Source organism: Misgurnus anguillicaudatus, chromosome 12 (genome assembly GCF_027580225.2).
Source record: "Misgurnus anguillicaudatus chromosome 12, ASM2758022v2, whole genome shotgun sequence".
Classification (NCBI taxonomy): Eukaryota; Metazoa; Chordata; class Actinopteri; order Cypriniformes; family Cobitidae; genus Misgurnus; species Misgurnus anguillicaudatus.
In genome coordinates this window covers 31,867,361-31,891,016 of record NC_073348.2, presented here as the reverse complement: position 1 = coordinate 31,891,016, position 23,656 = coordinate 31,867,361, and the positions used below count along the sequence as shown (strand labels likewise).

At 36.2% G+C, this 23,656-nt stretch overlaps 4 protein-coding genes across 6 annotated transcripts; 2 read left to right on the top strand and 2 right to left on the bottom strand.

Annotated features, from left to right (window-relative positions):
• Nucleotides 1-8: 8 nt before the first annotated feature.
• On the bottom strand, nucleotides 9-3,357 carry mis18a (MIS18 kinetochore protein A). The gene is made up of 5 exons (XM_055208161.2): nucleotides 2,987-3,357; nucleotides 2,834-2,900; nucleotides 2,615-2,737; nucleotides 987-1,089; nucleotides 9-387 (listed from the first exon to the last, which is right to left on the bottom strand). The coding sequence occupies exons 1-5, from the start codon at nucleotides 3,192-3,194 to the stop codon at nucleotides 310-312; spliced, it is 579 nt and encodes a 192-aa protein (XP_055064136.2). The 5' UTR covers nucleotides 3,195-3,357; the 3' UTR covers nucleotides 9-309.
• A 553-nt stretch (nucleotides 3,358-3,910) lies between these two features.
• On the top strand, nucleotides 3,911-8,647 carry eva1c (eva-1 homolog C (C. elegans)). 2 transcript variants are annotated; one of them, XM_055208154.2, is made up of 8 exons: nucleotides 3,911-4,422; nucleotides 5,003-5,199; nucleotides 5,449-5,561; nucleotides 5,645-5,814; nucleotides 5,900-6,043; nucleotides 7,347-7,424; nucleotides 7,511-7,597; nucleotides 8,035-8,647. In XM_055208154.2, exons 1-8 carry the CDS (start codon nucleotides 4,320-4,322, stop codon nucleotides 8,448-8,450), a joined length of 1,308 nt encoding a protein of 435 aa, XP_055064129.2. In that variant the 5' UTR covers nucleotides 3,911-4,319; the 3' UTR covers nucleotides 8,451-8,647. The 2 variants fall into 2 exon arrangements, with proteins under 2 accessions (XP_055064129.2, XP_055064130.2); XM_055208155.2 differs by having other exon boundaries at nucleotides 3,912-4,422; nucleotides 5,449-5,572; nucleotides 5,659-5,814.
• Nucleotides 8,648-9,871: 1,224 nt separating this feature from the next.
• cfap298 (cilia and flagella associated protein 298) lies at nucleotides 9,872-13,508 on the bottom strand. 2 transcript variants are annotated; one of them, XR_008645276.2, is made up of 9 exons: nucleotides 13,413-13,495; nucleotides 12,958-13,117; nucleotides 12,519-12,686; nucleotides 12,370-12,437; nucleotides 12,124-12,282; nucleotides 11,850-11,981; nucleotides 11,534-11,629; nucleotides 10,372-10,532; nucleotides 9,872-10,099 (listed from the first exon to the last, which is right to left on the bottom strand). XR_008645276.2 is itself a non-coding variant. In XM_055208160.2 (8 exons), the coding sequence occupies exons 2-8, from the start codon at nucleotides 13,094-13,096 to the stop codon at nucleotides 10,422-10,424; spliced, it is 873 nt and encodes a 290-aa protein (XP_055064135.2). In that variant the 5' UTR covers nucleotides 13,097-13,117; nucleotides 13,413-13,508; the 3' UTR covers nucleotides 9,872-10,421. The 2 variants fall into 2 exon arrangements, 1 of the variants encoding a protein (XP_055064135.2); XM_055208160.2 differs by having other exon boundaries at nucleotides 9,872-10,532; nucleotides 13,413-13,508.
• Nucleotides 13,509-14,018: 510 nt separating this feature from the next.
• LOC129446804 (heat shock factor protein 1) lies at nucleotides 14,019-21,601 on the top strand. Its single transcript, XM_055208158.2, has 12 exons — nucleotides 14,019-14,224; nucleotides 15,059-15,167; nucleotides 15,265-15,392; nucleotides 16,231-16,346; nucleotides 16,537-16,612; nucleotides 17,953-18,014; nucleotides 18,110-18,206; nucleotides 18,375-18,463; nucleotides 18,651-18,785; nucleotides 18,896-18,992; nucleotides 20,511-20,595; nucleotides 21,009-21,601. The coding sequence occupies exons 1-12, from the start codon at nucleotides 14,132-14,134 to the stop codon at nucleotides 21,173-21,175; spliced, it is 1,254 nt and encodes a 417-aa protein (XP_055064133.2). The 5' UTR covers nucleotides 14,019-14,131; the 3' UTR covers nucleotides 21,176-21,601.
• Nucleotides 21,602-23,656: the final 2,055 nt, after the last annotated feature.

The window sequence follows — 23,656 nt, the reverse complement described above, 5'->3', positions numbered from 1 at the left end:
ACAACACGTTGCTTGACCCTTTTATTTACGTTGCGTCCATCCATATCTACGTAAATATTAGCATCACATACAATAAAGCACCAGAATGGTCCATACATGTAGGGAAGAAACTTTGATCTGCTTTTCCAGCTCTTCTGAAGAAGACAGATGTGTGTCAAATTGATTTAACTGTACAGTACATACATATAAATAAATACATACCTTTCTGGATAAATCTAACAGTAAAGGTTGTAAAAAAATACATGGGATCCAGACAAAGTAGATTTTCCAAACTGTCAGATTATTAAAACAGCTTTATAACAGCTCACTTTATTTTGCCGAACTGCACTGTAGGTTACTTTCGATCTCCAGCAGTCGTTGTCCTATTATCACTGCTAAAGATTTGATCTGAAAGGCACAATATAGAATATGAGGTCAGTAGGTAATGAAAGCATGTATTTGTAAAATAATGCTATTTATGCACAATGACAGTCAATTTATGAAAATCCACTAGTGCCAATGTAAAATTAGCAGATTGTAAAATCAATATGTGAACCTGTAAAACAGACATAACTGTCCACACCTTTTTGTGGATTTAATTTTTCTACAGCTCCTAATATCTATTGTTTGCTGGTCTAGAAGTGACCAAACAAAGAAGTGCTGCGCCAATACAAGAGCGCCCTCTGCCGTTTATTTGCGTTATACAAAACTCCAACAGATCTCAAGATCTGTTTTGTGTCCTTCCTGAATTTAATTTGAAAAGTGAATACAAAAATATTTTGTGCCTACTGTCATTTTTAATAGCTATTTTCCCACCCTTATTGTCATTCATCAAAAAAAATTTAAATATCAATTCTTTTAACATTATCTTTTTACATTCTCAACTTTCTTTAATCTAAGCATTTTCAATGAAATAGTTTAGCATTGTATTTAGGAATGGTAAAAAGGTTTCTAATTACTTACTAAACATTTACTGACCGTTACAATAAACAGACAAGGTACTTTACCTTTGTCATCTGCTGCTCAACATTGTCCTGGTATTCCAGTGTTACTGGCCTATCCTCACGGTCTAATTCTGGCACCTGCTGACTTGAACTACCCACTACATAACTACAAAGAGAGAAAAATTATACCAAGTTAATACATTGGACATATATATATATATATATTAGGGCAATCGCGATTAATTGCTTACAAAATAAAAGGTTTTTTTGCATAATATATGTGTGTGTGTACTGTGTGCAATTATTGTGTATATTTAACCACACACACATACATATATTCATTTCAGATTTTTTAAATTTATATATAATAAAGAATATATAAAAATATAAATAAACATATATACACATGTAACACACTCATATATTATGCCAAAAATCACTTGTGTGTGTGTGTGTATATATATATATATATATATATATATATATATATATATATATATATATATATATATATATATAGAACCAAAACTGTTGCTTTGGATCGTAACCACAGAAGAACCATTTTTAGTGCCATATAGCACCGGTGAAGCACCAGTGAAGCACCTGTGTAGAACCATATAGGGGCCATATAGCACCACATATGGTTCTACAAAGCACTATATGGTTCTACACAGGTGTTTCACTGGTGCTTCACCGGTGCTATATGGCACTAAAAATGGTTCTTCTATGATTACGAGCAAAGAACCACTTTTGGTGCTATATAGCACCGTTTGTTTTTAGAGTATATATATTATTTTTTTCTCTCTCTGTATAATCTCTGATATAATCTAATGAAATTGTATATACTTTTTCATTGACTATTAAACATGCCCTGGTGAAAAATAAACATGCTTTATTGTACTTCAAGTAACAGTACATTACAAATATACTTAGAAAGAAATGTATTATATGTATTATGTGTTATACTTCAAAAAATATACTTGGAGATAAAGTTCTGTGGAATTTTTAAAGAATACTAATTTGAACCTATTTTAAAATATATTTAAGGTATACTTTATCTGTTTGCTTAAAGTTATCATTATAACAATGCACTGACAGCATATTTCTAAAATGCATTATTTAGTATCGTTTAGAAACAGTATATTTTAAGTAAATTTTGAAAGTATATGTAAAAATGTATATTATCTTTATGGAGATATAACGCATTCTTAAAATTACGAGAGAGCAAGTATGATCAGTTACATTTTATATTATAGATGTATAAATTTGTAATGTACTTTTAACACAAATAAAACACAGAAGTACACTAAATAGTTTTACTTTATTACAATTAAATTACAACATAAATTTATTAAGTACAACATTAATTGTTCCAAAATAGCACACTTTAAGAATACTGGTGGTCATTAGTGTGACCGCAAGTATACTGAAATATATCAAAATTAAATATATTTTGTATACTTTTTTCAGTCTTTTAAATTGATAAATAACAGGCCTATTAAACTAGACATGAATTTCTGTTCTCTAACTAACACATAACATTTATATTTAGACGACACCTATACAAAGCACCTTGACGCAGAATTTAACTTTTTCACTAAACAGACACAGGGGTAAAGATGCTTACAGCTTACCCCCTCCAAAAAAAAGACAAAGATGACACAAAAGCATGTGCATGATAGGCTACTTACCTTTCAATATGTTGAACATTGAAGCAGAAGAGGGATCTCTTACAATCAAGTTTTTTTGGAGTCGATATGTACATAATTCCTAATTCTGAACTGCAGCCACGACATGTGAGGTTCACAACAAGGCTGAATATGAAACACAAAGTCACAAGCAGAGGATTGACTTGTTGCTCAGTGTAACATTTATTTGGCAGTTTAAACGAAATAAATTATATATCTCACCACCCAAGCTCCTTTCGTGTACCAGCAACAAAAGGCTCCTTGCCTATGACAACATTGTCACTAGTACCTGGAAATTACAAAGCAAAACGTCACTGGGTTGTTGTAACCAACATTAAACAAACGCAAGCAATGTAAACACTACAAATTATTTACGTTTAAGCATGATTTGGTTCCGCTCGTCATCACTGCCTGACCAGGACAGGGAGTCGCCGATGGGCAGTTTGCATTTGCCGCACATAAACACCGCCGCGCCGTCGGCTTCTGCATCTTCCTCAGCTCGGTTACTGCTATCCGCCGCAATCTCGCAAACAGAGTATGTTTTATTTCCGCAGTCGGCAGGTACACTCATTTTGGCTGCCATTGTCTGCTGCAAAACCAAATCGCTTACTTTACACAACCAGTTAATGTTTTGAAACGTTCGCGGGCAAACTTGCTCGTCTACACTTGACGTCAACGCGGATAAACGTTTACTCAATCGCCCTCTATTGGAGAGGAGTACAATCTCGACTATTTATGCTCGAACATTGCTTGTACTGTTTAATTATAAACATGTCAAATGAAAAATAAACAAGACTAAACAAAAGTTACAATAAAATTAAAGCACACAAACGCAAATATGTATTTTTCCCCCTTATAGGTCAGAGTGGAGTTTACCATTTGTATACATTGCACTGTCAACAAACAAAGCATAAAGGAATATAATAATTTTTATATAGAGAGCAAAGAGAATAAAAAAGAGGTGGGAGGGATAATCACAAAATGAAGATGAAAGTATATTTAGAAAAAAATATACTGAACACAGTGATTATTATATTGCTGTCATGTGTACAGGTTTACATGATTGAGCTCATTTAAATTAAATAGCCACATTGCATAGTATAAGCTTATGATGGAGCCCTGTTCTTTTATAACTTCTGTAAACTTAAGTTTTAAAAAGTGTAGTCTAAAAGTCTGTATTTGATTCAGATCTCGTTTAATGATTTTATTAAATATAATTATTAAATATGTAAAGGCGCTGTGATCAGATTGGTTAAAGTACTGTACCCGTTGACTACTTGAGGCATTTACAGCCACGCCCCTTTTAAAAGAGTTATTCTTAAACATCCTCGGCCAACAATTCCTTTCTGAGTGAAAAGACAGCTCCTTCTATGATCTATACTTTCACCAAGGACCATAACATCATCATCGAGATAATAAACGATGGATTTGTCGCTCGTCTCGGCCACATCTGACTTGTTGCGCACTTATTATTTCTCTTTAGGCTGCTACAGAGTAACCGCGGCGCTTTAAAATGTTTCCCTTCCGTCTTTTATCTTCTCAAAAAGAAAACACGATTTCGTGCAAGTCGACTTCTGTCTGGAAGGACTCGTATGGGAAAGACGCGGACGATACTTTAGCTGGTTGAGAAACCCTGGCAGGTGAGAGAGAAACGGGGATTCCTGACAGCGTCTCGTGCACGCGCTTGAATCCATACGACTTTTTGAAGATGATCACGAGCAGATGCCGCACAAGTGGATTGTGTTTTCACATACTTTACAGCCTTCTCTTACTGTGCATTAAGAAAATGGACGGACTGTCGGACTTTTCAAGTGAGTCACTATCCAGATTTTGTGTTTAAAATGTATTTTATGACAATTTATTCTTTCGTGGTTTTATTTCTGTATATTACATAAAAAAATACTAAAATTCCTAAAATGTAATCAAATTCCTACAGTAGACAGATACAATAGTGTTTTTAAACCTTTCCAAAGTAAATAGGCTACTAAAGTATACTACAGTTCTTTATAGTAAATACTAAGGTATACTAAATTATTTTTTTCATATGGGAATTTATGCTTTTATTTTGTTATTTGTGACTTTTATTTTTGCCCTCCTCTATTAATGGACATAAAAAACAAAAATAAAAAAACAATAAAAATATAAAATTAGTACATTTTACATTTATGTTTTTGGTAGATGTTTTATTCTAAGCAATTTGCAGTCCATTTAACAGTATGTGTGGGACTCGAACCCACAACCTGCACTGTTAATGTATTCCTACAAGTTGAGATACAGGATCACAACTTCATACATTTTGAAATGTCTATGACTGTTAATTAAAACACATAATTTACTAATAAATTATTACGTTTAGTTAATAAATTCATTCTCCTCAACCCCTTCCACCAGATTATCTGTATAGGATCCTCAACAGTCATTCAGAACAAGCCTGTGATGGAGATCTTCTGCTCCTCAGGTGCCCACGACACTCAACCATAACTGTTCAGTCTGCGTTTTATGGGCAGACTGAAGCCCTTCCCGGGATTGTGCCAGGAATTACATGCCAATGGCGTAATCACAGCTGTTCTGCCACCACAGCACTGCAGGTGAGGCCTGTGTCCATTCCAACAAAACAGACCTTTTAATGTAAAATAAATACTTTACACATCCAATTTTTTAGTAGACTGAATTCTGAGAAAACAGACCTAAGAGGAGTCTGTTGTAAGATTAGACTTCTGTGGCAGCTGACCATTTTCACTTTTGGCTCCAAAAAGATAGTGTTCTCCAAAACCAGGACAAGGCTATTACATTTTCCCTGCCTTTTGTATAATGCACAGTTTATATACTTCTCATAGAAAGTGATTCACGAATGTCAGGGTCATAGAGACTGCCAGATGCTGGTTAATCATCAAGTCTTCGGCCAAGACCCTTGCCCTGGAACCCCCAAATACCTCCATGTGTTATACAGGTGCAAACCTAGTACGTATTTCCTCCTTTAAGGCCTAAATGTATTTTTTTCTTCAAATATTTACTTCTCTGCATCAATGAAAGTATTTGTCCTATAGCTGAACACAAGAAGAAAGTAGCGTGTGAGGGCGATCGACTTTTGCTCCACTGCAAGTATCCGAAACTGCTTAATATCTACTCTGTTGTGTACGGAAGACTGATGGAGGAGGAAGAGTCTTGCCCATCAAAGATAGGAGAACCCCCAACACCCTTCGGTGAGTATTTGGATTTAAGTGAATATATAATAATATTCATTGGATTTGAGTGGGAATGTGCTGTTCATTTTTTTTGTGGTGACAGAATGCCGTTTTCATGGAGCCATGGATGTGGTGACAAACCTCTGTTATGGTAAACAGAGGTGTTGGTTTACCATAGATGAGAAGCATTTCAAAGACCCCTGCCCTCCTGGAACAAAAAAGTATCTTACTGTACTCTATGCATGTGGTATGAATTCTTTGACATCCATTAATGAATCTGTTCTTGTTAAAGCTGTAATGTAATCCTGCCAGCCAAACCCAATTACAGTATCCGCTTCACAGCATGGCAGATGTTAAATTAGTTTTGCATTTATTGAGTGTGGGAAAAGATTTACATGTGCCCTTTACCTCATCCGGGATTGTTGATTTACCCAGATATTTTCTTCCTGTCTCATAAATTACATTGAAGACAACTGTGGTCGGGAATACAAACAGAATGAGCTTGGCATTTTTAGACCTTAGGGGCTTCCTGTAAAACTTCCTGTGATTGCGTTGAATGCCAAGCTTTTTTACTGATTGGAAGGCACAACGGGGGCGGTTAACAGGAAAAATCAAGATTACTCATCAGCCTTGCATCGAAAGATCCCGAAAGAGATACTGGCCATTGGTGCCGGCCTTGCCACACTTTGGTTTGTGTTGTTAAAGGGACACTCCACTTTTTTTGAAAATATGCTCATTTTTCAGCTCCCCTGGAGTTAAACGTTTGGTTTTTGCCGTTTTGGAGTCCATTCGGGCGATCTCCGGGTCTGGCGGTGCCACTTTTAGCATAGCTTAGCACACTCCATTGAATCTAATTAGGCCATTAAGATTGCGCAAAAAATAATCAAAGAGTTACTATATTTTTCCTATTTAAAACGTGACACTTCTGTAGTTATGTGTACTGGGACCGACGGAAGATTGAAGGTTGAGATTTTTTCTGGGCAGATATGGCTGGGAACTATACTCTTATTTCGGTGTAATAGTCGGGGACTTTGCTGCCGTGGCATGGCTGCAGAGGGCGCAGTGATGTTGCGCAGCGCCTAAAAATAGTCCCCTTGGTAACTATCAATAGCAGTGGACTATTTTCGGGCGCTGCGTAATATCATTGCGCCTCCTGCAGCCATGTTACGGCAGCAAAGTCCTTGATTATTACGCCAGAATGCGAGTTCCTTGCCATATCTGCCTAGAAAATGGCAACTTTTAATTTTCCGTCGGTCTTAGTACACAATGTAACTACAGAAGAGTCAAGTTTTAAATAGGAAAATTATCTCGAAACTCTTTGGTTATTTTTTGGCGTGATGCTGGTGGCCTGGTCGGATTCAATGGATTATGCTAAGCTATGCTAAAGGTGGTGCCGCCGGACCCGGGGAGCGGCTGGATGGATTCCAAAACGGCAAAAATCAGATGTTTAACTCGGGGGGAGCTGGAAGATGAGCATATTTTCAAAAAAAAAGTTGAGTGTCCCTTTAATTGTTGTTAACTGAGAACTTAACTGGCTTTTTTATGAACAGTTCCACAAAGTTTACTGAAGGAGGCTGATCCCAACAGTTTCCAAACTACCTCAGTTACTAACCAGAGCACCAAAGAAGGTGACACTACACTACATTTTACTTAAAATAGTACATCTATATAGTAAACAAGCAGTTTACATATTTTTCTGCATTGTTATTAACAGTGGAACACCCAGTTGTCAGAACTTCAAAGTTTCCAGAAAACAGGATTATTGTCAGCAATTCTTTAATGGCGTATGGCTACATTACAGGTAAATTATATATATATATATATATATATATATATATATATATATATATATATATATATATATATATATATATATATATATATATATATATATATATATATATATATATATATAACATTTTGTGTCTATATATTTACTCATATAACAACTAGCCATGCAGTAAGCGGGATAATGCTCCGCTCCAGGTTCTTGATCTCCCTGTAGGAATTTATTCTGAATCTGCAATAACAACCAGCTGGCTGTTGAATTTCCCTATACATTTATAAAATGTCATAAAACTGGGCCTCCTGTCACAATGGTTTGAGAACCACTGCTTTAAACATTTTTCAAACTTAGTGTTGTATCTTTGTGGAATGGACATGAGGGAAAAGGTTGCTGAACTAGTAAATTATAATTTTCATTTAATTTCTTTAAAGTTTCTTTTAATGCTTTTGCAGAGCATCCAGAGATGGCAGGCCTACTCTTCACTTCAAGTGTTTGTGTTGGGCTTCTGATCATCCTAATAGCTGTTTCAACACATATAACCTGCAGCAGACATTTTAATAAACCTAGAATGCTCGGTAAGAAGAGAAGAGCTGCTAAACTAGAAGAAGAGGAACCAATGAATCAGGATATTGATGATGAAGAAGAGAATGGGTCAGAGTCATCAACGGACAGCTCTACCCTTACAGAAATAGGCAGGAAGTTGTACTGTTGGGAGGATGTGACGTACACTACAGAGGCAGCAGAACTGATGGAGAGGATTGAACGACGTGAGCTTGTAATTCAGGAGATCAGGATGAATGCATACCTCAATGGAAACACATGCATCTTGCATTCATACTTGCCATCTATTAAGCAGAATGTGCAATAGCTGGGGTTCAATTCTAATCTGGGACAGGGGCAGCAATATTAGATCTGTTTTAGTGCCTGACTTTAGTGTCCAAAACTATTTAATTCTGCTACAAGTTAGCTATTGGGTTTTTTACTCAAATTAATGTTAAGCTATGTAAAGAAAAATGTATTTTATAAATTATTGCTTTTATTAAACATTAAATTATGTTGAACAAATGTCTGTGAAATTTCTGTGAAATCAGTTTTACATGTAAATGTTATAGTTAAAGGGATAGTTCACCCAAAAATAAAACTTCTGTCATTTACGCACCTAAGCCAGTATGAGTTTCTTTATTCTGTTGAAGACGATTATTTGCTAAATGGTGTTAGACACACAGTTGCTGGTACCTATTGACTACCATAGTTGAAAACACATATAGTATAAAAGTCGATGGGTACCATCAACTGTGTGCTTACCATCATTTATCAAAATATATTCTTTTGTGTTCGGCAGAATAAAGGAACCCATACAGGTTAACAACAACATGAGGAGTAAGTAAATCATTTTTGGGTGATTTTCGCGATATTAGACTAAAGTAAAAATGTAAATGCAAAGTAAGAGTATCAAAATAAGAAGCATACAGTTACAAACATCTCTTCATGTACTATTTTGCACATGATTTCAAATGACATCATACAAACCAATTTTGTTGTTTTTTCCACATTTAAGGGGAAATTTTCATTTTCTAGTCACGTGTCCGTGACTAGATTTGGGTTCTTTGACATGGAAATATTTATAATTAAAAAATCTAAATAATATAAAGCTTCAGTGCATGCTATACTATAAACATTTACAGTAAAAAAACATGTGGTATTTGGGGATCATTGGTAAATGTAGAGACAATAATAAGGAATATAAATGTGTCCAAGAAAAATTTTCTCATCCTCCGCAACAATTTCAATCATTATTTAAGCTCTTAAGGAACTAATATTTTCAAAAAAATTGTTGGAAGGGACATAATTGACTGTGACACTCAAGATGGCTACCAGGTAAGCAGTTCTTATTTTTTCTCTCCAGATAAAAAATTTAATTTTGTGTGTTATAGTACCGAGACAACTTTTTAGTTCTCATTACTGAAACATACGTTTGTAAATGCATAGATTTAATGTAATATCATGTTGCGGTAATGATAATTTTTAGAATGATAATCTAAAAAAAAAAAATTTTTTTTATAGGAAATATGTTTTAAATCCTCTAAAAATAATGGTTATAGTAAGTTCAGACCTTAATCTTGTGTGTGCAAAATAAATTGTCTTCAAGTAAATTCTTAAACACGGATTTCGTGAGAATGGACACTGGATTTTGTGAGAATCACCCTTTTGGGTAAACTATCCCTTTAAAACAAAAAGGTGATTCTTCATCGTGTATACTGTAGATGTAAGATGTAAATGAACTGAAAATGAACAAAAACAGGTGTTTATTTATTACACAATATCACTCAACTATCCTATAAACTCTTTTCTTTAAAAGTTACACCTCTTGATATTCCGACTTCTTTTCAAGCACCTTGAGGGTATAAAAGTTCTCTTTCTTAACGCTCCCAAAATGAACTCTGCGGTGCCACAGTGATCCTGAAAGCCGTACGGCAATATCCTGCCTTTAAACAGCATCAGGTTACGATTGAGTAACTGCCAGAGGCATAGACAAAGAGAGGAAAGGTGTTGCATCCTACTACCAATGCATCAGAACAGACAAATCTGAATGACTCACATATTGCTTAGCACATAAAAATACATTCACATTAAATGGAAGATTTGTTCATTGGAGAAAAACAACCAAATTGCATTAAAACAGCAGCACAGTCTAAGTGAATCTGAATTTACACCAGATTTGACAGATAGTGGAAAAGATTTGGGAAGTTGTACACCATTTTTACATAGTATTGTTATCTCCTACATACCAAACGGAGAGTAAGAGCACATTCAGCTGTGTAACAGATCCTCTGTCTGTTTATTTTGGACCCCATTTGATATTCGTGAGTCCCTGGAATTGTCTTTTTAAAGCCTGTCTGTCTGACCATTCAGACTGTAGATATGTGTCGTCATCTGCCTCTTCCAGTTTCTATGAAAAACACAGCATACCAGACAATGACAAGTGCTCTTTTTGTATATTCTGGGTTCAATACACATGAAGCTAAATCAACAGCTTTATCACATACTTAAAAACGACATTATACTGCATACAAATGGCTATGACTAATAGTCCTTAATGTATCTGTGACTTGCTGACAATTTCTAATAATTCAGCTTAACTTGTATGAACCTGGAATATTTAATTACGGTAAGGACTAGTGCTGCCTCACGATTAGTCGCGACTAATCGTTTGCAGAATAAAAGTTTTTGTTTATATAATATATGTGTGTGTACTGTGTATAATAATTATGTATATGTACACACACAAACACACACACACACACACACACTTTTATATATTTAAGAAACATTTGTATGCGTATATACATGTTTATATATAATTTATATTATATATAAATATTTATTATATACATTTATTTTTCTCTTAAAATTATACATGTATGTGTGTGTATTTATATACTCATAATTATTATACACAGCACACACACATATATTATATAAACAAAAACTTTTATTCTGCAAACGATTAGTAGCGAATAATCGTGAGGCAGCACTAGTAAGGACAATGACAAATTAGTTGAAAAGGGATGCATAACGATTAATCGCGATTAATCTATAGCAGAATAAAAAGTTTTGTTTACATCATATATGTGTGTGAATTGTGTATAACAACTTTGTATAGATAAATGAACACACATGCATGTATATATATTTAAGAAATGTTTACGTGTATATACATTTGTATATTTATGTATCATTTATATTATATATAAATATAAATACATAATATATAAATATATATTTTTTCTTAAAATTATACATGCATCTGTGCACATTTATATATACAGAATTATTATACACAGTTCACATATATGATGTTAACAAAAACTTTTATTCTGCTATAGATTAATCGCGATTAATCGTTATGCATCCGTAGTTGAAACTTAACAAGACTATAAAAAAACTCACTTTGAGTTCTTCCTGTCTTCTGTAATAGTGCATCATCATCTTCTTTTGCTCATCTTCACCCACCAACGGCTCTCGTGCCGGTGCCCCCTGACCTCTCTGAAATGAACAAACATCAAAATCAGGGGTGTATTTTTTTATGTCTGTCACTCTGCCTTTTTGGAAGACAATCACGCAGTTGTCTTTAAATAGTGACAGATCAGCAAATCCTAAGGGAAGTCCTAAATGGAATCGATAGAGTTTCTGGATGGTTATAAGCAGGGGCATTAGTCAAATTCTACAGCAGTGCCTAAATAAGCAAAAAAAATTAAAAGCCTACTTTTTGAATTTTCACCACTATTTTAGTCTTCTCATTTTTCCCAATATAATCCTGCAGTTTCTTGTCTTTTTGAAGTTCTTTGGATGCCCACCACAGTTGAGCCTCTTCATCTGGGATCACTTGTAAAGATGCCTGTAAGACAGATCAGAACAGTGTTATATACAGTCAGCCTTTCGTAATATATCAAATCATTGTTGTAGCACAAAACAACATTGTTATGATGTAAAACACAGGTTGCGTGACATTTATGATTATGTATTAAGTTCACAGAGACCTGTGTTCCAGCTAGATCCTCTTGATTTTCAAACTCCATCCTTATTGGATCATGTGGAGGCAGTCCCATTGGGTAAACTATCATCACGGCTCCTCGCAGTTGGTCCAAAGCCTCTTGGACCATATCCATTGTAAGGCAAACATTTGCTTGTATTTGTTTCTTCGGGAGAAGGAAACTATGTCAAGCACCACATAACTTATCAGTAAAAAAACTTGACCATGTAAATATCTTATAAATTACACATACTTTTGAGATTAAAGCTTTGGCCTCCTCCATTGTTTTCTTTAAAACATCCTTCATCTTCTCATTTGGAGCTAAATAAAACAAAGTAGACTTTAGTTATAACATAAATTAATCAAATGAAAAGTTTTCCCAAATGTTCAAATGTAACCTGCCATGCCCATTTCGCCGTCCGATCTCGTCTTTCCTAAACTCAGCGCCACCGCTGGGAATGCAGCGCTCCTGCCATTCATCCTGGAGTTTCAGCTCAATGATCTGGTCATCGGTCAGTCCTTGCATATTCGGTGGAAGGGAGATGCCATGATCTGCCAACTCTGACATTTCTATAGAGACACAAATAACTCTATACTGAAAGCATTTGCATGTTTTTCACAAGACTGATATAAAAGTAAAACAGTAAATTAAAACAGACAGTAAACAATATTAACAAATATACAAATATTTAGTGTATGTGGTATGTGTTTAGGGTATTTAAAGTGCTGATTCAAATTGTAAACGTATGAATTTGTACATGTAATGTATTAGTATAGAGTGTACACAGTGTGAATTGTACACATTTCATGCATTTTATTTCATGCCACTTTAACATCTTACCAGAGCAGATCCTGTCCACTTTTAACCTTCCATTATAGATGCCTGAGACCTGTTGTGTGAGAGTTTGAATCTGTACATCCACTGTTGTGTGAAAGAGAAACTGACTCTCTTCTCCCCGTTTGACGTGCAGTTGAACCATAATTCACCTCCTTATTTGACCCTGTGTAAGACAGAATATAATATATATATATATATATATGATATTTGAAGAGCAGTGAATATAGCCGAGAAGTGTTGAGGAAACTCTGTGTCGATCTGCTCTCTGTTTGTGTTGCCATGGCACCCACAACTATCGCTACTAGAATATTCTAGCTAGCTGCACCGAAATAGGCAGAAAATATACATTTATGGTCACGCCGTGTTAAAATACAAGTAATACTACAAAACAAGTAACAAGCTTAAATGTATTTGTTAGAGAATACTTTTCAAGTCACACAAGCAATAAAAAAACTTACTATTTAGTAATACCGCCAGCAGTGTATGTCATCACGCTAGTTGCTTACACCGGAAGTTGCGTACTAGTCACAAATAAAAGCCTCTTTTTTGAAAAACAAAAAAAGCGATTTAATACAATAATATAAATGTACATAAAACGCAAATTTAGGTCAAAAAAGCACAGTTTTATATGTAAACAAAATCTTTAAATAAACTTTCAAAAAGTAACAAAAAATATATATAAATATATACATATTCTGAGGGATGCAATATGACATGTTTCTTAAAATGCAAAGGGTATACATTTATTACCCACCCATTTCTGGTTCTAGTGAAATTAATGTAGACTCTGTGGAATGGTATTTACAGATGCGCATACAATTACGAAAAACATGCATGGATTACTAAAACAATGCCCAAGTTATAGCATATTTTTCTCCTTTTACAACCAAAATAAGCACAATAATATTACAATTATTAATATGTATTAAAAGGTTATCAAACTAAAATAAGTGACTGTGTTAGACATGCCAGAGAAAACCCACAAGTGACACTTACGTATAATAGGAAGCCAAACTCATGATTGGTGGCTTAAGAATAAAGGGGGCGTGTAAGCAGGAATATTCACGTGTAAATCAAACTGGAACTCTGTGTTCTCCTCAAATAACAGCCCGGGGAACTAGAGCAGTGTAACGAAGTCGGCTTCACATTCACAGAAAACAGGCTTCTTTTAACAGAGATGAAACAAACCCATACTGTGCCATCGTTTGTCAGTAAACTTTGGGCACTTGTCGAGGCTCCTTCAACGAATCACCTGATTTGCTGGAGCAAAGTGAGTATATCCCTAATTTTTGCGCTTTTGTAACATCATTAATGTGTAGCAATAGTATTTACAAACATTTTCCCATGTCTATGTCTCTTCTAAGTTGCAAGCAAGGGAAATGTTCTGAATGTCAAATGAGTAATCATTATTGCTCGGTAGGTGTTTAATTTGGTGGTTTTAGCTGTTACAATAATAAGACTTTTTTAATGCACGGACGAGCGCTATCTGACCCACTTTACAAAACAAATCCACGTGTACTGTACTGAAGCGGCTGGAGGGAGCTCGCTATTGGTGGATCGTCCATCCAATCACTGTTCTCGATATTATTAGAAAAGAACAGCGCGCTCCCGCTCGTGCGTCACATGACAGACGGATCATTTAGGGTCACATATCAGCTGTTTTCGGACCCCCAGTTTTATGACATTTTATGTTTTCGGACCCCCAGTTTTATGACATTTTATGGAATACATTAATTTATCATAAATCTATCTATCTATCTATCTATCTATCTATCTATCTATCTATCTATCTATCTATCTATCTATCTATCTATCTATCTATCTATCACCCATCAGCACATATTAATAATATTTTTAGTATTCTTTTTTTATTTTAGTATGTGTGATTTTTAATAAATTTCATTAGCAATATTACATGAGAGGCATAAAACGAACATATAAAAAAAAACACTGAAGAGAAAAAAAATCGAATAACAGAAACGTGCCAACATGGGCGTACATGAATATTATTTCCGGCCAGGCCGGTTCTTTAGAAGTAGGCCTACCACTGACATTTATAATGTGATCTAAGTCAAACCACATCCGCCTGTTTCCTGTCTGATAGGATGGCTGTAGTTTTCTTGTCCAAGATGAGCAACAGTTCAGCAAGGAGGTACTACCCCTTTACTTCAAACACAGCAACATGACCAGCTTTGTGCGCCAGCTCAACATGTGTAGGTGTTCAGGCCAGTCCTCCTATATAATCATGTTGTGTATATATGTATAAGGTATAAATGATATATAACTAGCCTCATTTCCACTGTGTTTTAGATGGCTTCCACAAGGTGGTGCAAATGGATGCTGGCTTACCCAAAGCTGAGCAGGTGGATTGTGCCGAGTTTCAGCATGAGTACTTCCGGAAAGCCCAGCCTCATCTGTTGGGCCTCATCCGCAGGAAGGTGATGAGAGACTTTATCTTGTGGTTGCCAGGCATAGCAACAGTGATATCTGCACTTAAAAACAGCCACTGGCCCTATTTTTGGTCTCTGATGTTGAGCTGTCTGATGAAATGTATGTGCATTATACAGGGTTCCTACAGGTCCTTGAAAGTTTGTGAATCTGGGGGGGACTCAAGGCCCTGGGAAGTTTTTGAAAATATACATACATAGATACAGATCATTGAAAGTGCTTGAATCTTGAAGTTTTCTGGAAAAGGTCCATATTATTCCCTGTGTAGTGTAAGATAATATCATTAAAGTTCTAGACTTTTTCACCACACGTTCTAAACTGTTCGCTTTAAATGCTTATATCTTCTGTATGCGAATGTTGATTCATACAAAAATGCTTTTTTGCACAGTTGTGTTTGACGCATGAAAACGTCTCGGGTTACGTATGTAACTGTTGTTCCCTGAGAAGGGAACGAGAGACGCTGCGTCTCCCTTGCCATACTTCCTTCGTCCCTGTAACGCCGTATTTAGCAATATTTCAGATATCGATACTTCCTGGCTCCCACGTCATCGTCTTTGTCGTTAAGCCTCACCATTGGTTGATTTTGATGTACACATTCAGACGCACTTACCCCTGGAGGCGTCCCCAAAGTGTCACCGCTGTGACGCAGCGCAAGTTCCCTTGAAAGGGAACTGTAACAGTATATCATAAAAGGTAACACGATGTAACCTTGCTCTCACTTGAAATGTGTCCCCACATTTAGTCCTTGAAAGGTCCTTGAATTTGAAGTTAACTAAGGTGTGGGAACCCTGATTATAAGGTACACTGTATATGTGTCTTCACAACTAGGTTTCAGTTAGCAGAGGAAATGAAGATGGAGGGCAGGTGTCTCAGGTGCTCGTACAGGTTAGTCATGTCAAAGGCTGGCAAGACTCCTCAGACCTCAAACTCATGGCTTTGTGCAGGTGAGCCTTTTTCAGTGACAGATAAACAATCCATCTGTGTCAACGGAGAGTTAACTGACAAAAGAGTGAATCAGTTTAACCAAACTGTCAGTTTTCAAAGCATCACTATTTTATTATAATATAAAACTTGATTCATTCCTGTATGTAGATAGTGGCCAGTTTCTGATAAGTGTTTTCTTTGTTACTAAAGGGATAACGAAAGCTTGTGGAGAGAGTTGGACTCTTTAAGGCAGAAATATCAACAGCAACACAAAGTAATACGCAAGGTAAATAAAAGACACTTTACAAGTTATCTTAAAGGTGTAGCGGAGGATTTTCTCGAATTTTAGAAAGAACCGCCTTTTCCACTTTTTAAAAAAATGCAATTGCGCAACACTCCTGATTGACAACTAGGAGGACCAATAGTCTTGATGATCCACACGGAAAAAGCCCGCAATACCTTTAAAGGAGACATTTCACAATACTTTTTAAGATCTAAAATAAATCTTTGGTGTCCCCAGTGTACGTATGTGAAGTTCAAGCTCAAAATATTATATAGATAATGTATTATAGTATGTAAAATTCACTGAAAAAAATGATTCATTGAATTTGATCAATTTTTTTGAGGTGGGTGGTTGCCATCAGTTTATTTAAGCTACATTTAAACAAAAAAGATTATTAAAGTAAAATAACATATAAAACTTTTGTTTAAATGTAGCTTAAATAAATTGATTGCAACCACTTACCTTAAAAAAATTGATAAAATTCAATGAATCATTTTTTTCAGTGTTGCCACTTTATAGATGTGAGCAACAGTGTTGGGGAAAGTTACTTTTAAAAGTAATGCATTTCAATATTAAGTTACTCCCCAAAAAAGTAACTAATTGCGTTACTTAGTAATTTTTTTATCAAATTAATTAAACTAAAAAAGTAACTTGCATTACTTTTTTAAAAAAGTAACTAAAATATGAATGTGTACATTTAAAAAGTAATGTTTTACTCGTTAGAAAAGTAATATTATTACGTAATGCACGTTACTTGTAATGCGTTACCCCCAACACTGGTGAATTTTTGGGTGTGTCCATTCAAATGCAAATGAGCGGATCTCTTCACTAAATGGCAGTGCTGTGGTTGGATAGTGCAGATCAAAGGGTGGTAGTATCCCCTTCTGACATCACAAGGGGAGCCAAATTTCAATGACCTATTTTTTCACATGCTTGCAGAGAATGGTTTAGCAAAACTAAGTTACTGGGTTGATCTTTTTCACATTTTCTAGGTTGATAGAAGCACTGGGGACCCAATTATAGCACTTAAACATGAAAAAAGTCAGATTTTCATGATATGTCTCCTTTAAAGTAGAAACGGGTGTGCTTATATGTGACCCTGCCAGTGAAAACCCACCTAAAGTCTTTTTTTTTTTTGTAAAACATTTTGTGAAAATAAACCTTGATATCTGTAATATATTGACATGAGTATAGTCATGTCAAAGATTGAAATAAACATAAAAGAAAACAAACTTTAATGCTCATAATCTCAGACCTTGACTTGGATTTCACAGACAGGGTCACATATGCCAACGTATTTATCTTTGGTGGTGGTCACAAAAATCCTGATATTTTATTTTCAGATTATAAGGTTCATCATCAACAGTGTCCAGTCAAATAGGATCAAAGGTTGCAAACGGCGGCTGTAAGTTTAATTCATACTAGTTAGTTTAAAATAGTGTTTAAATCATCTTTTATCTCTTCTGTAATCTGTCACACTTTGTTTCTCCACCCTAACAGCCCCATGATCGACAGTTCTGAAGAACATCAGTCCGCACCAAAATACAGCCGCTCACTTAGCGTGAAATCCACAAATAACTCGTCCGCCTTTCATGAGGTACAAACATTTGTTCAATTCATGGAACAACATTTGTATTATACATCTCTATATTGCATTTACATTATGAGATGTCCTCATAGCAATGCTGGTTAGTCATATATCATCAAAATAAAATATTTAATTTGATATCATATTGAAACTTCTCATTTTGGGTTTCCGTGAAAGCTGGATGTGTCACCTGCTGATGTATACACACATGGTACGGTCATCTCTGACATCACCCATCTGCTGGATCCCACTCCTGAGCCACACACGTAAGATGTTGGCAGTGTTGTCTTCAACATATAAAATGAATGTGTGTAATAATTTGTATAGTTATGTTTATTTAAGGTTTTACAAATAAAAACAAGTAAACAAGAAAGTTTACCAGTAAACACTGCAAGGGAAATGAGAGTTGCTCAAAAATTCCCACTCCTGTTTCATTTGAACTTTGTGTTTTAGAGAAATCCCAGAACTTCCTACGACTCTCTCCACATTTTTATCACCTGACTCATCTGCTCTGCCCTCCATGGATCTGGCTTTGTCTTTCCTGGATGAACTCGATCCACAGCAGCCTAAGGATGTGGTGTTGGAGAGGTAAGAGTGTATTTTTATTAAAAAAAAGATTGACTGATATATTGTTTTGTTTTTATTGTGTTGTCAATAACCATACACATTTCTCTCCCCTTTTTTTTATCTGCAAACAGAAATGATGTGTATGATCCACTGGCTCTGATTGACTCTAGTTTGGCAGCAATACACTCCTACCCTCAACCCTTCCCAGAACTGGACAATTTCAGCAAGGTATGACTTTTAAAACAAGTTGCTCATAAATGACAGTGCATCTTCCATGGCTGGTGTGAACACAGCATGAAATGGAATATTCCTTTAACTCCTTTTTTTTAAGGTTGCCAACCAGTGCCATCATTTTTTTATGATTTTCACAAAAGTTTCATGCCTTCCAGAAAATGTTATTCTTTAAATATATAAACATAAAATATATATCAAATGAAAGAACAGACCCTCTGCTTTCAAACAAAGAAACTTTATCCTATCTTCATTTGTTCTCTTTTATCAGCATTAAAATATTGTTAGATAATTAAGATAATTGCATATTTGTGAAGGACTTTTGTTACTGTGCATTCAGACCGCCACCGGCGAGAGCGTCAATAAAAGCTCTGGCTGCCCTGACAACGACGCTAAAGAAAAGTTGTAATGGACGCTCTGACGCTCGAATGCATTCTCTGAACTCCTCTCAGGCGGAGGTTTCCGCCTTCCGATTGGTTGCCGGTGAACATTTCCGCCTTCCGATTGGTTGCCGCCGAACCGCATCATATCTCATTACCATAAAGTTGAGCTGATTTCAACTCTCCTCGACGCTCACGCTGTACATGACGCGCCGCGCCGCTGCTCGCCTGAGCTCGCCGCCGGCTCTCATTGAAAATAAACAACTTCCGGCCACTTTGACGCTCTCGCCGGTGGCGGTCTGAATGCACAGTTAGAGATCCGATTCAGAGCGATGATCAAAGCATACAAAGAGTTTTTTTACTGTCTGGCCTTACGCCCCATTCAGACAGCCAGCGACCAGCAGTAGCAGAGCGATGCGATCTCATTCATTTGAATGGAAACCTGGCGACTTCCGGCGACACGAGCGAAAGTGACCGTTGACGACCGTATGGGCGTGTCTAGCGACGCGAGAAAGTTAAGAAAAGTTTAACTTTATGCAAATGTTGAGCGAATTTCGGGAGCGACTACCAATAAGAACGAAGAAGTAGAGTTCACGTCATCCTTCTCTCGTCAGTTACTGGAGTGGCTGGTACTCATTTGTTTATGACAACCAGATTTAAACACGCCTCATTGAAAGAGACGGGCGACACACAGCAATAACGTCGCTGGCTGTCTGAACGAGGGATTAGGGGATGCTTTCGGGTTTTACAAGTTGGGTAATAGCACCACCTGGTGGATGATAGCGGAAATACGGATTGCCATAAAAACTCGTCATTGGCGGGGAAAAAGTTAATATTGACTGAGTAAGGCAGGGTTCCCCAAATCACACATGAGCAAGCTAATAAAGGTCTTCATGATCACTAAAAAATCACAGGTGGGTAAGTTTGATTAGGGTTGGAGCTGCTGCGGTGCTTCGGCCCTCCAGGGTGGGATTTGGGGAATCCTGGAGTAAGGTATCAAAAATTTTTATATTAAATCTTATAATTAAGACTTCAGCCTGGATTACACAAACACTCACATATTTAACATCCTGAGAGTGTTTGTATGTTCTTGTTTGAGTTTTACTCATGTGTTTGGTTTCCTGTTTAATGGCAGATCCTCAGTCCTGGATGCCACATCTCTGCAGTTAAAGACTCAGAAACAGAGAGGAAACAGCAAGCCCAGAGTGAGGCCGACAAAGGTGCACACATACACCCACGCTTCCCTCCAACACTAAAACACACTTTCACCTGCACATAAATACAAAACCACATTAACTCTGTCTACCCAACATACCTGCACCCACTTAAAGCGATACTCCAGCCAAATATCAAAATTACCAGATGATTAACTCATCCTCAAGCAATCCGAGATACATATGTCCATCATCTTTCAGACTAACAAATTTGGAGTTATTTTAGTAAATGTCCTAGTTTATAACGGTAAAAAACAGGGATTAAAGAACAACTTCAGACTTTGAAGCCTATAAAAGAGCATCCATCCTTCACAGAGGGAGTAAATCATTGGGTAATTTTGATATTTGGTTGGAGTATCCCTGTAATATTAGTCTTATTTACTTTATATCTCTCTTAATTCAATGCATTTTTTGTGCAGATATAAGGCAGAGAACCCTGGACCAAGATGTAGGATTGGAGGAGGAGCTGTTTGATGGTGGAGATTATTCTGATATTTTAACATCCATCCTACAATTGGCACAGGAATCTTCCAGTCTTTCGTTCAATAACACTTCACTACCATTGGAGCCCTCAATGGTTATTTAAACCATACACATATGAACTGTGGGGCTAAAGGGACATTAGCATTTGTAGTGTTGACATTGTTATCATCAGTCAATCAATCATGAAAGGCACGGCTCAGTTGAGAGTCGACTGACTACTACTTGATGATGGGGTTCTGGTTACATACATACTTGTTAGCATATATTATAGCATACATGCTTCTTTTGCATATATTAAGCATTTATTAATCTCTTTATAAAGTGTGTGTTGTTTGAATGCATAAGGTTTTGAATAGTTTGAATGCACTTTATTGGTCAGGCTCTGTCTATCCTCAGTGTATAATACTGTACATTTAAATATGAATACAATTAATTATCAGTTTAATTCATTGTTTACTATAGCAATACAATTTGTGACCAAGTAAATGCTTTGGTGAAATAAAGATATTCAATTCAATTTGATCAAATATTCAATTGTTGAGTTGCATTTTTGACTTCCTGAATGACAATATGCATACATATGAACATATAACTTTCTTTATATTAATATTATTAAAACTTAAGTTTTCACCTAAAACTTTAAACTGTGAAAATGTCACACACTAAGGATTTGTGTGACCCAATCAGAGGTTGTACTTTAAGAAAGAAAAATGTTGAGGAAATGGTGCTGAAAGCATTCTTTATAAATGTTGGCCCATATTGATGGGATAGCATCTTACAGTTGATGGAGATTTGTGGGGTGACATCCAGGGCACGAAGCTCCCGTCCCACCACATCCCAAGATGCTCTATTGGGTTGAGATCTGGTGACTGTGGGGGCCATTTTAGTACAGTAAACTCATTGTCATGTTCAAGAAACCAATTTGAAATGATTCGAGCTTTGTGACATGGTGCATTATCCTGCTGGAAGTACCCATCAGAGGCTCATAAAGGGATGGACATGGTCAGAAACAATGCTCAGGTAGGCTGTGGCATTTAAACGATGCCCAATTGGCACTAAGGGGCCAAAAGTGTGCCAAGAAAACATTCACCACACCATTACAACACCACCAGCAGCCTGCACAGTGGTAACAAGGCTTGATGGATCCATGTTCTCATTCTGTTTACGCCAAATTCTGACTCTACCATCTGAATGTCTAAACAGAAATCGAGCCCAGGCAACATTTTTCCAGTCTTCAAGTGTCCAATTTTGGTGAGCTCTTGCAAATTCTAGCCTCTTTTTCCTATTTGTAGTGGAGATGAGTGGTACCCCGTGGGGTCTTCTGCTGTTGTAGCCCATCCGCCCTCAAGGTTGTGCGTGTTGTGGCTTCACAAATGCTTTGCTGCATACCTTGGTTGTAATGAGTGGTTATTTCAGTCAAAGTTGCTCTTCTATCAGCTTGAATCAGTCGGCCCATTCTCCTCTGTCCTTTAGCATCAACAAGGCATTTTCGCGCCAACAGGACTGCTGCATACTGGATGTTTTCTCTTTTCACAAACACCATTCTTTGTAAACCCTAGAAATTGTTGTGCGTGAAAATTCCAGTAACTGAGCAGATTGTGAAATACTCTGGCACCAACAACCATGCCACGCTTTCTATCCCATTCTGACATTCATTGTTCAGGAGATTGTCTTGATCAGGACCACACCACTAAATGCATTGAAGCAACTGCCATGTGATTGGTTGATTAGATAATTGCAATAATGAGAAATTGAACAGGAGTTCCTACTAATCCTTTAGGTGGGTGTATAGTCTTTAGTGTCTTACTAAACATTTGATGGACAAGGGATGGCCAGACACTTAAGACAGATTTGAGATTTAAGATTTTTCCAGAAAAAAGCATTTACATAACTCATCTGGGTAATATACTTATGCCGCAATAGCTAGCCTATCTGGAACCAAGCATATTATTGCATACAATTGTGAAAAGCACTATATAAATAAAATTGAATTGAATTTCCTCAAATCATTTATTTGATCCACATATTTACAATTGATATGAATCAATAATAAATACTTTACTTTTAAGCTAATGTTTGTTTTCCTTAACCTCCTAAGACCTGAGTTTTGGTTTGTCTTTTTCTTTTGCAGATTTCTACCTATTTTGGGGTTAGGAAGAACCAATAAATATAATATATTTTCCAAATATTTTTCTTAGAACATGAAGCAGTGTATTTGTCCATGTTCGTGTGCAACAGGTTCCAGTTACACAGAATTAAGGTTTATGGTCCAAACAACAAAACAATGTGGTGTCCACTTAGGACAAGTTTAAAATATTAATAATGAGCAAAGGTTATCACCAAAAGACTTCAATGTTAGAAACAACGTTGTTCTAGTCACCTTCCTATAAACTCGCTTCATATTAAATACTAATATTTGCAGGTTGTGGTTAGTGGATGGGTTTTTATGTAAGTTAAAAATGAGATATTAAAAATAGATTGGAGTTATTTATACTTTGCGAACAATCGTATGTGCAAATATAGAAAGCAATAAAAGGCTTCAGAAATAGTGAACATCTCATGACAGGAAACCATCACATGCGGT

Excerpts from the sequence above, each read along its gene's own strand:
- mis18a (XM_055208161.2), bottom strand. The coding sequence starts at position 3,194 with ATGGCAGCCAAAATGAGTGTACCTGCCGACTGCGGAAATAAAACATAC. Across the intron at positions 1,090-2,614 it reads AATGTTCAACATATTGAAAG|TTATGTAGTGGGTAGTTCAA; the intron begins GTAAGTAGCCTA and ends CTCTCTTTGTAG. Across the intron at positions 388-986 it reads TTGAGCAGCAGATGACAAAG|ATCAAATCTTTAGCAGTGAT; the intron begins GTAAAGTACCTT and ends TGTGCCTTTCAG.
- eva1c (XM_055208154.2), top strand. The coding sequence starts at position 4,320 with ATGATCACGAGCAGATGCCGCACAAGTGGATTGTGTTTTCACATACTT. Across the intron at positions 4,423-5,002 it reads CGGACTGTCGGACTTTTCAA|ATTATCTGTATAGGATCCTC; the intron begins GTGAGTCACTAT and ends CCCTTCCACCAG. Across the intron at positions 6,044-7,346 it reads TACTGTACTCTATGCATGTG|TTCCACAAAGTTTACTGAAG; the intron begins GTATGAATTCTT and ends TTTTATGAACAG.
- cfap298 (XM_055208160.2), bottom strand. The coding sequence starts at position 13,096 with ATGGTTCAACTGCACGTCAAACGGGGAGAAGAGAGTCAGTTTCTCTTT. Across the intron at positions 11,630-11,849 it reads TAGTGGTGAAAATTCAAAAA|AGAGGTCAGGGGGCACCGGC; the intron begins GTAGGCTTTTAA and ends TGTTCATTTCAG. Across the intron at positions 10,533-11,533 it reads GAAGACAGGAAGAACTCAAA|AAACTGGAAGAGGCAGATGA; the intron begins GTGAGTTTTTTT and ends TGTTTTTCATAG.
- LOC129446804 (XM_055208158.2), top strand. The coding sequence starts at position 14,132 with ATGAAACAAACCCATACTGTGCCATCGTTTGTCAGTAAACTTTGGGCA. Across the intron at positions 16,613-17,952 it reads AACACAAAGTAATACGCAAG|ATTATAAGGTTCATCATCAA; the intron begins GTAAATAAAAGA and ends TTTTATTTTCAG. Across the intron at positions 18,464-18,650 it reads CCCACTCCTGAGCCACACAC|AGAAATCCCAGAACTTCCTA; the intron begins GTAAGATGTTGG and ends TTTGTGTTTTAG.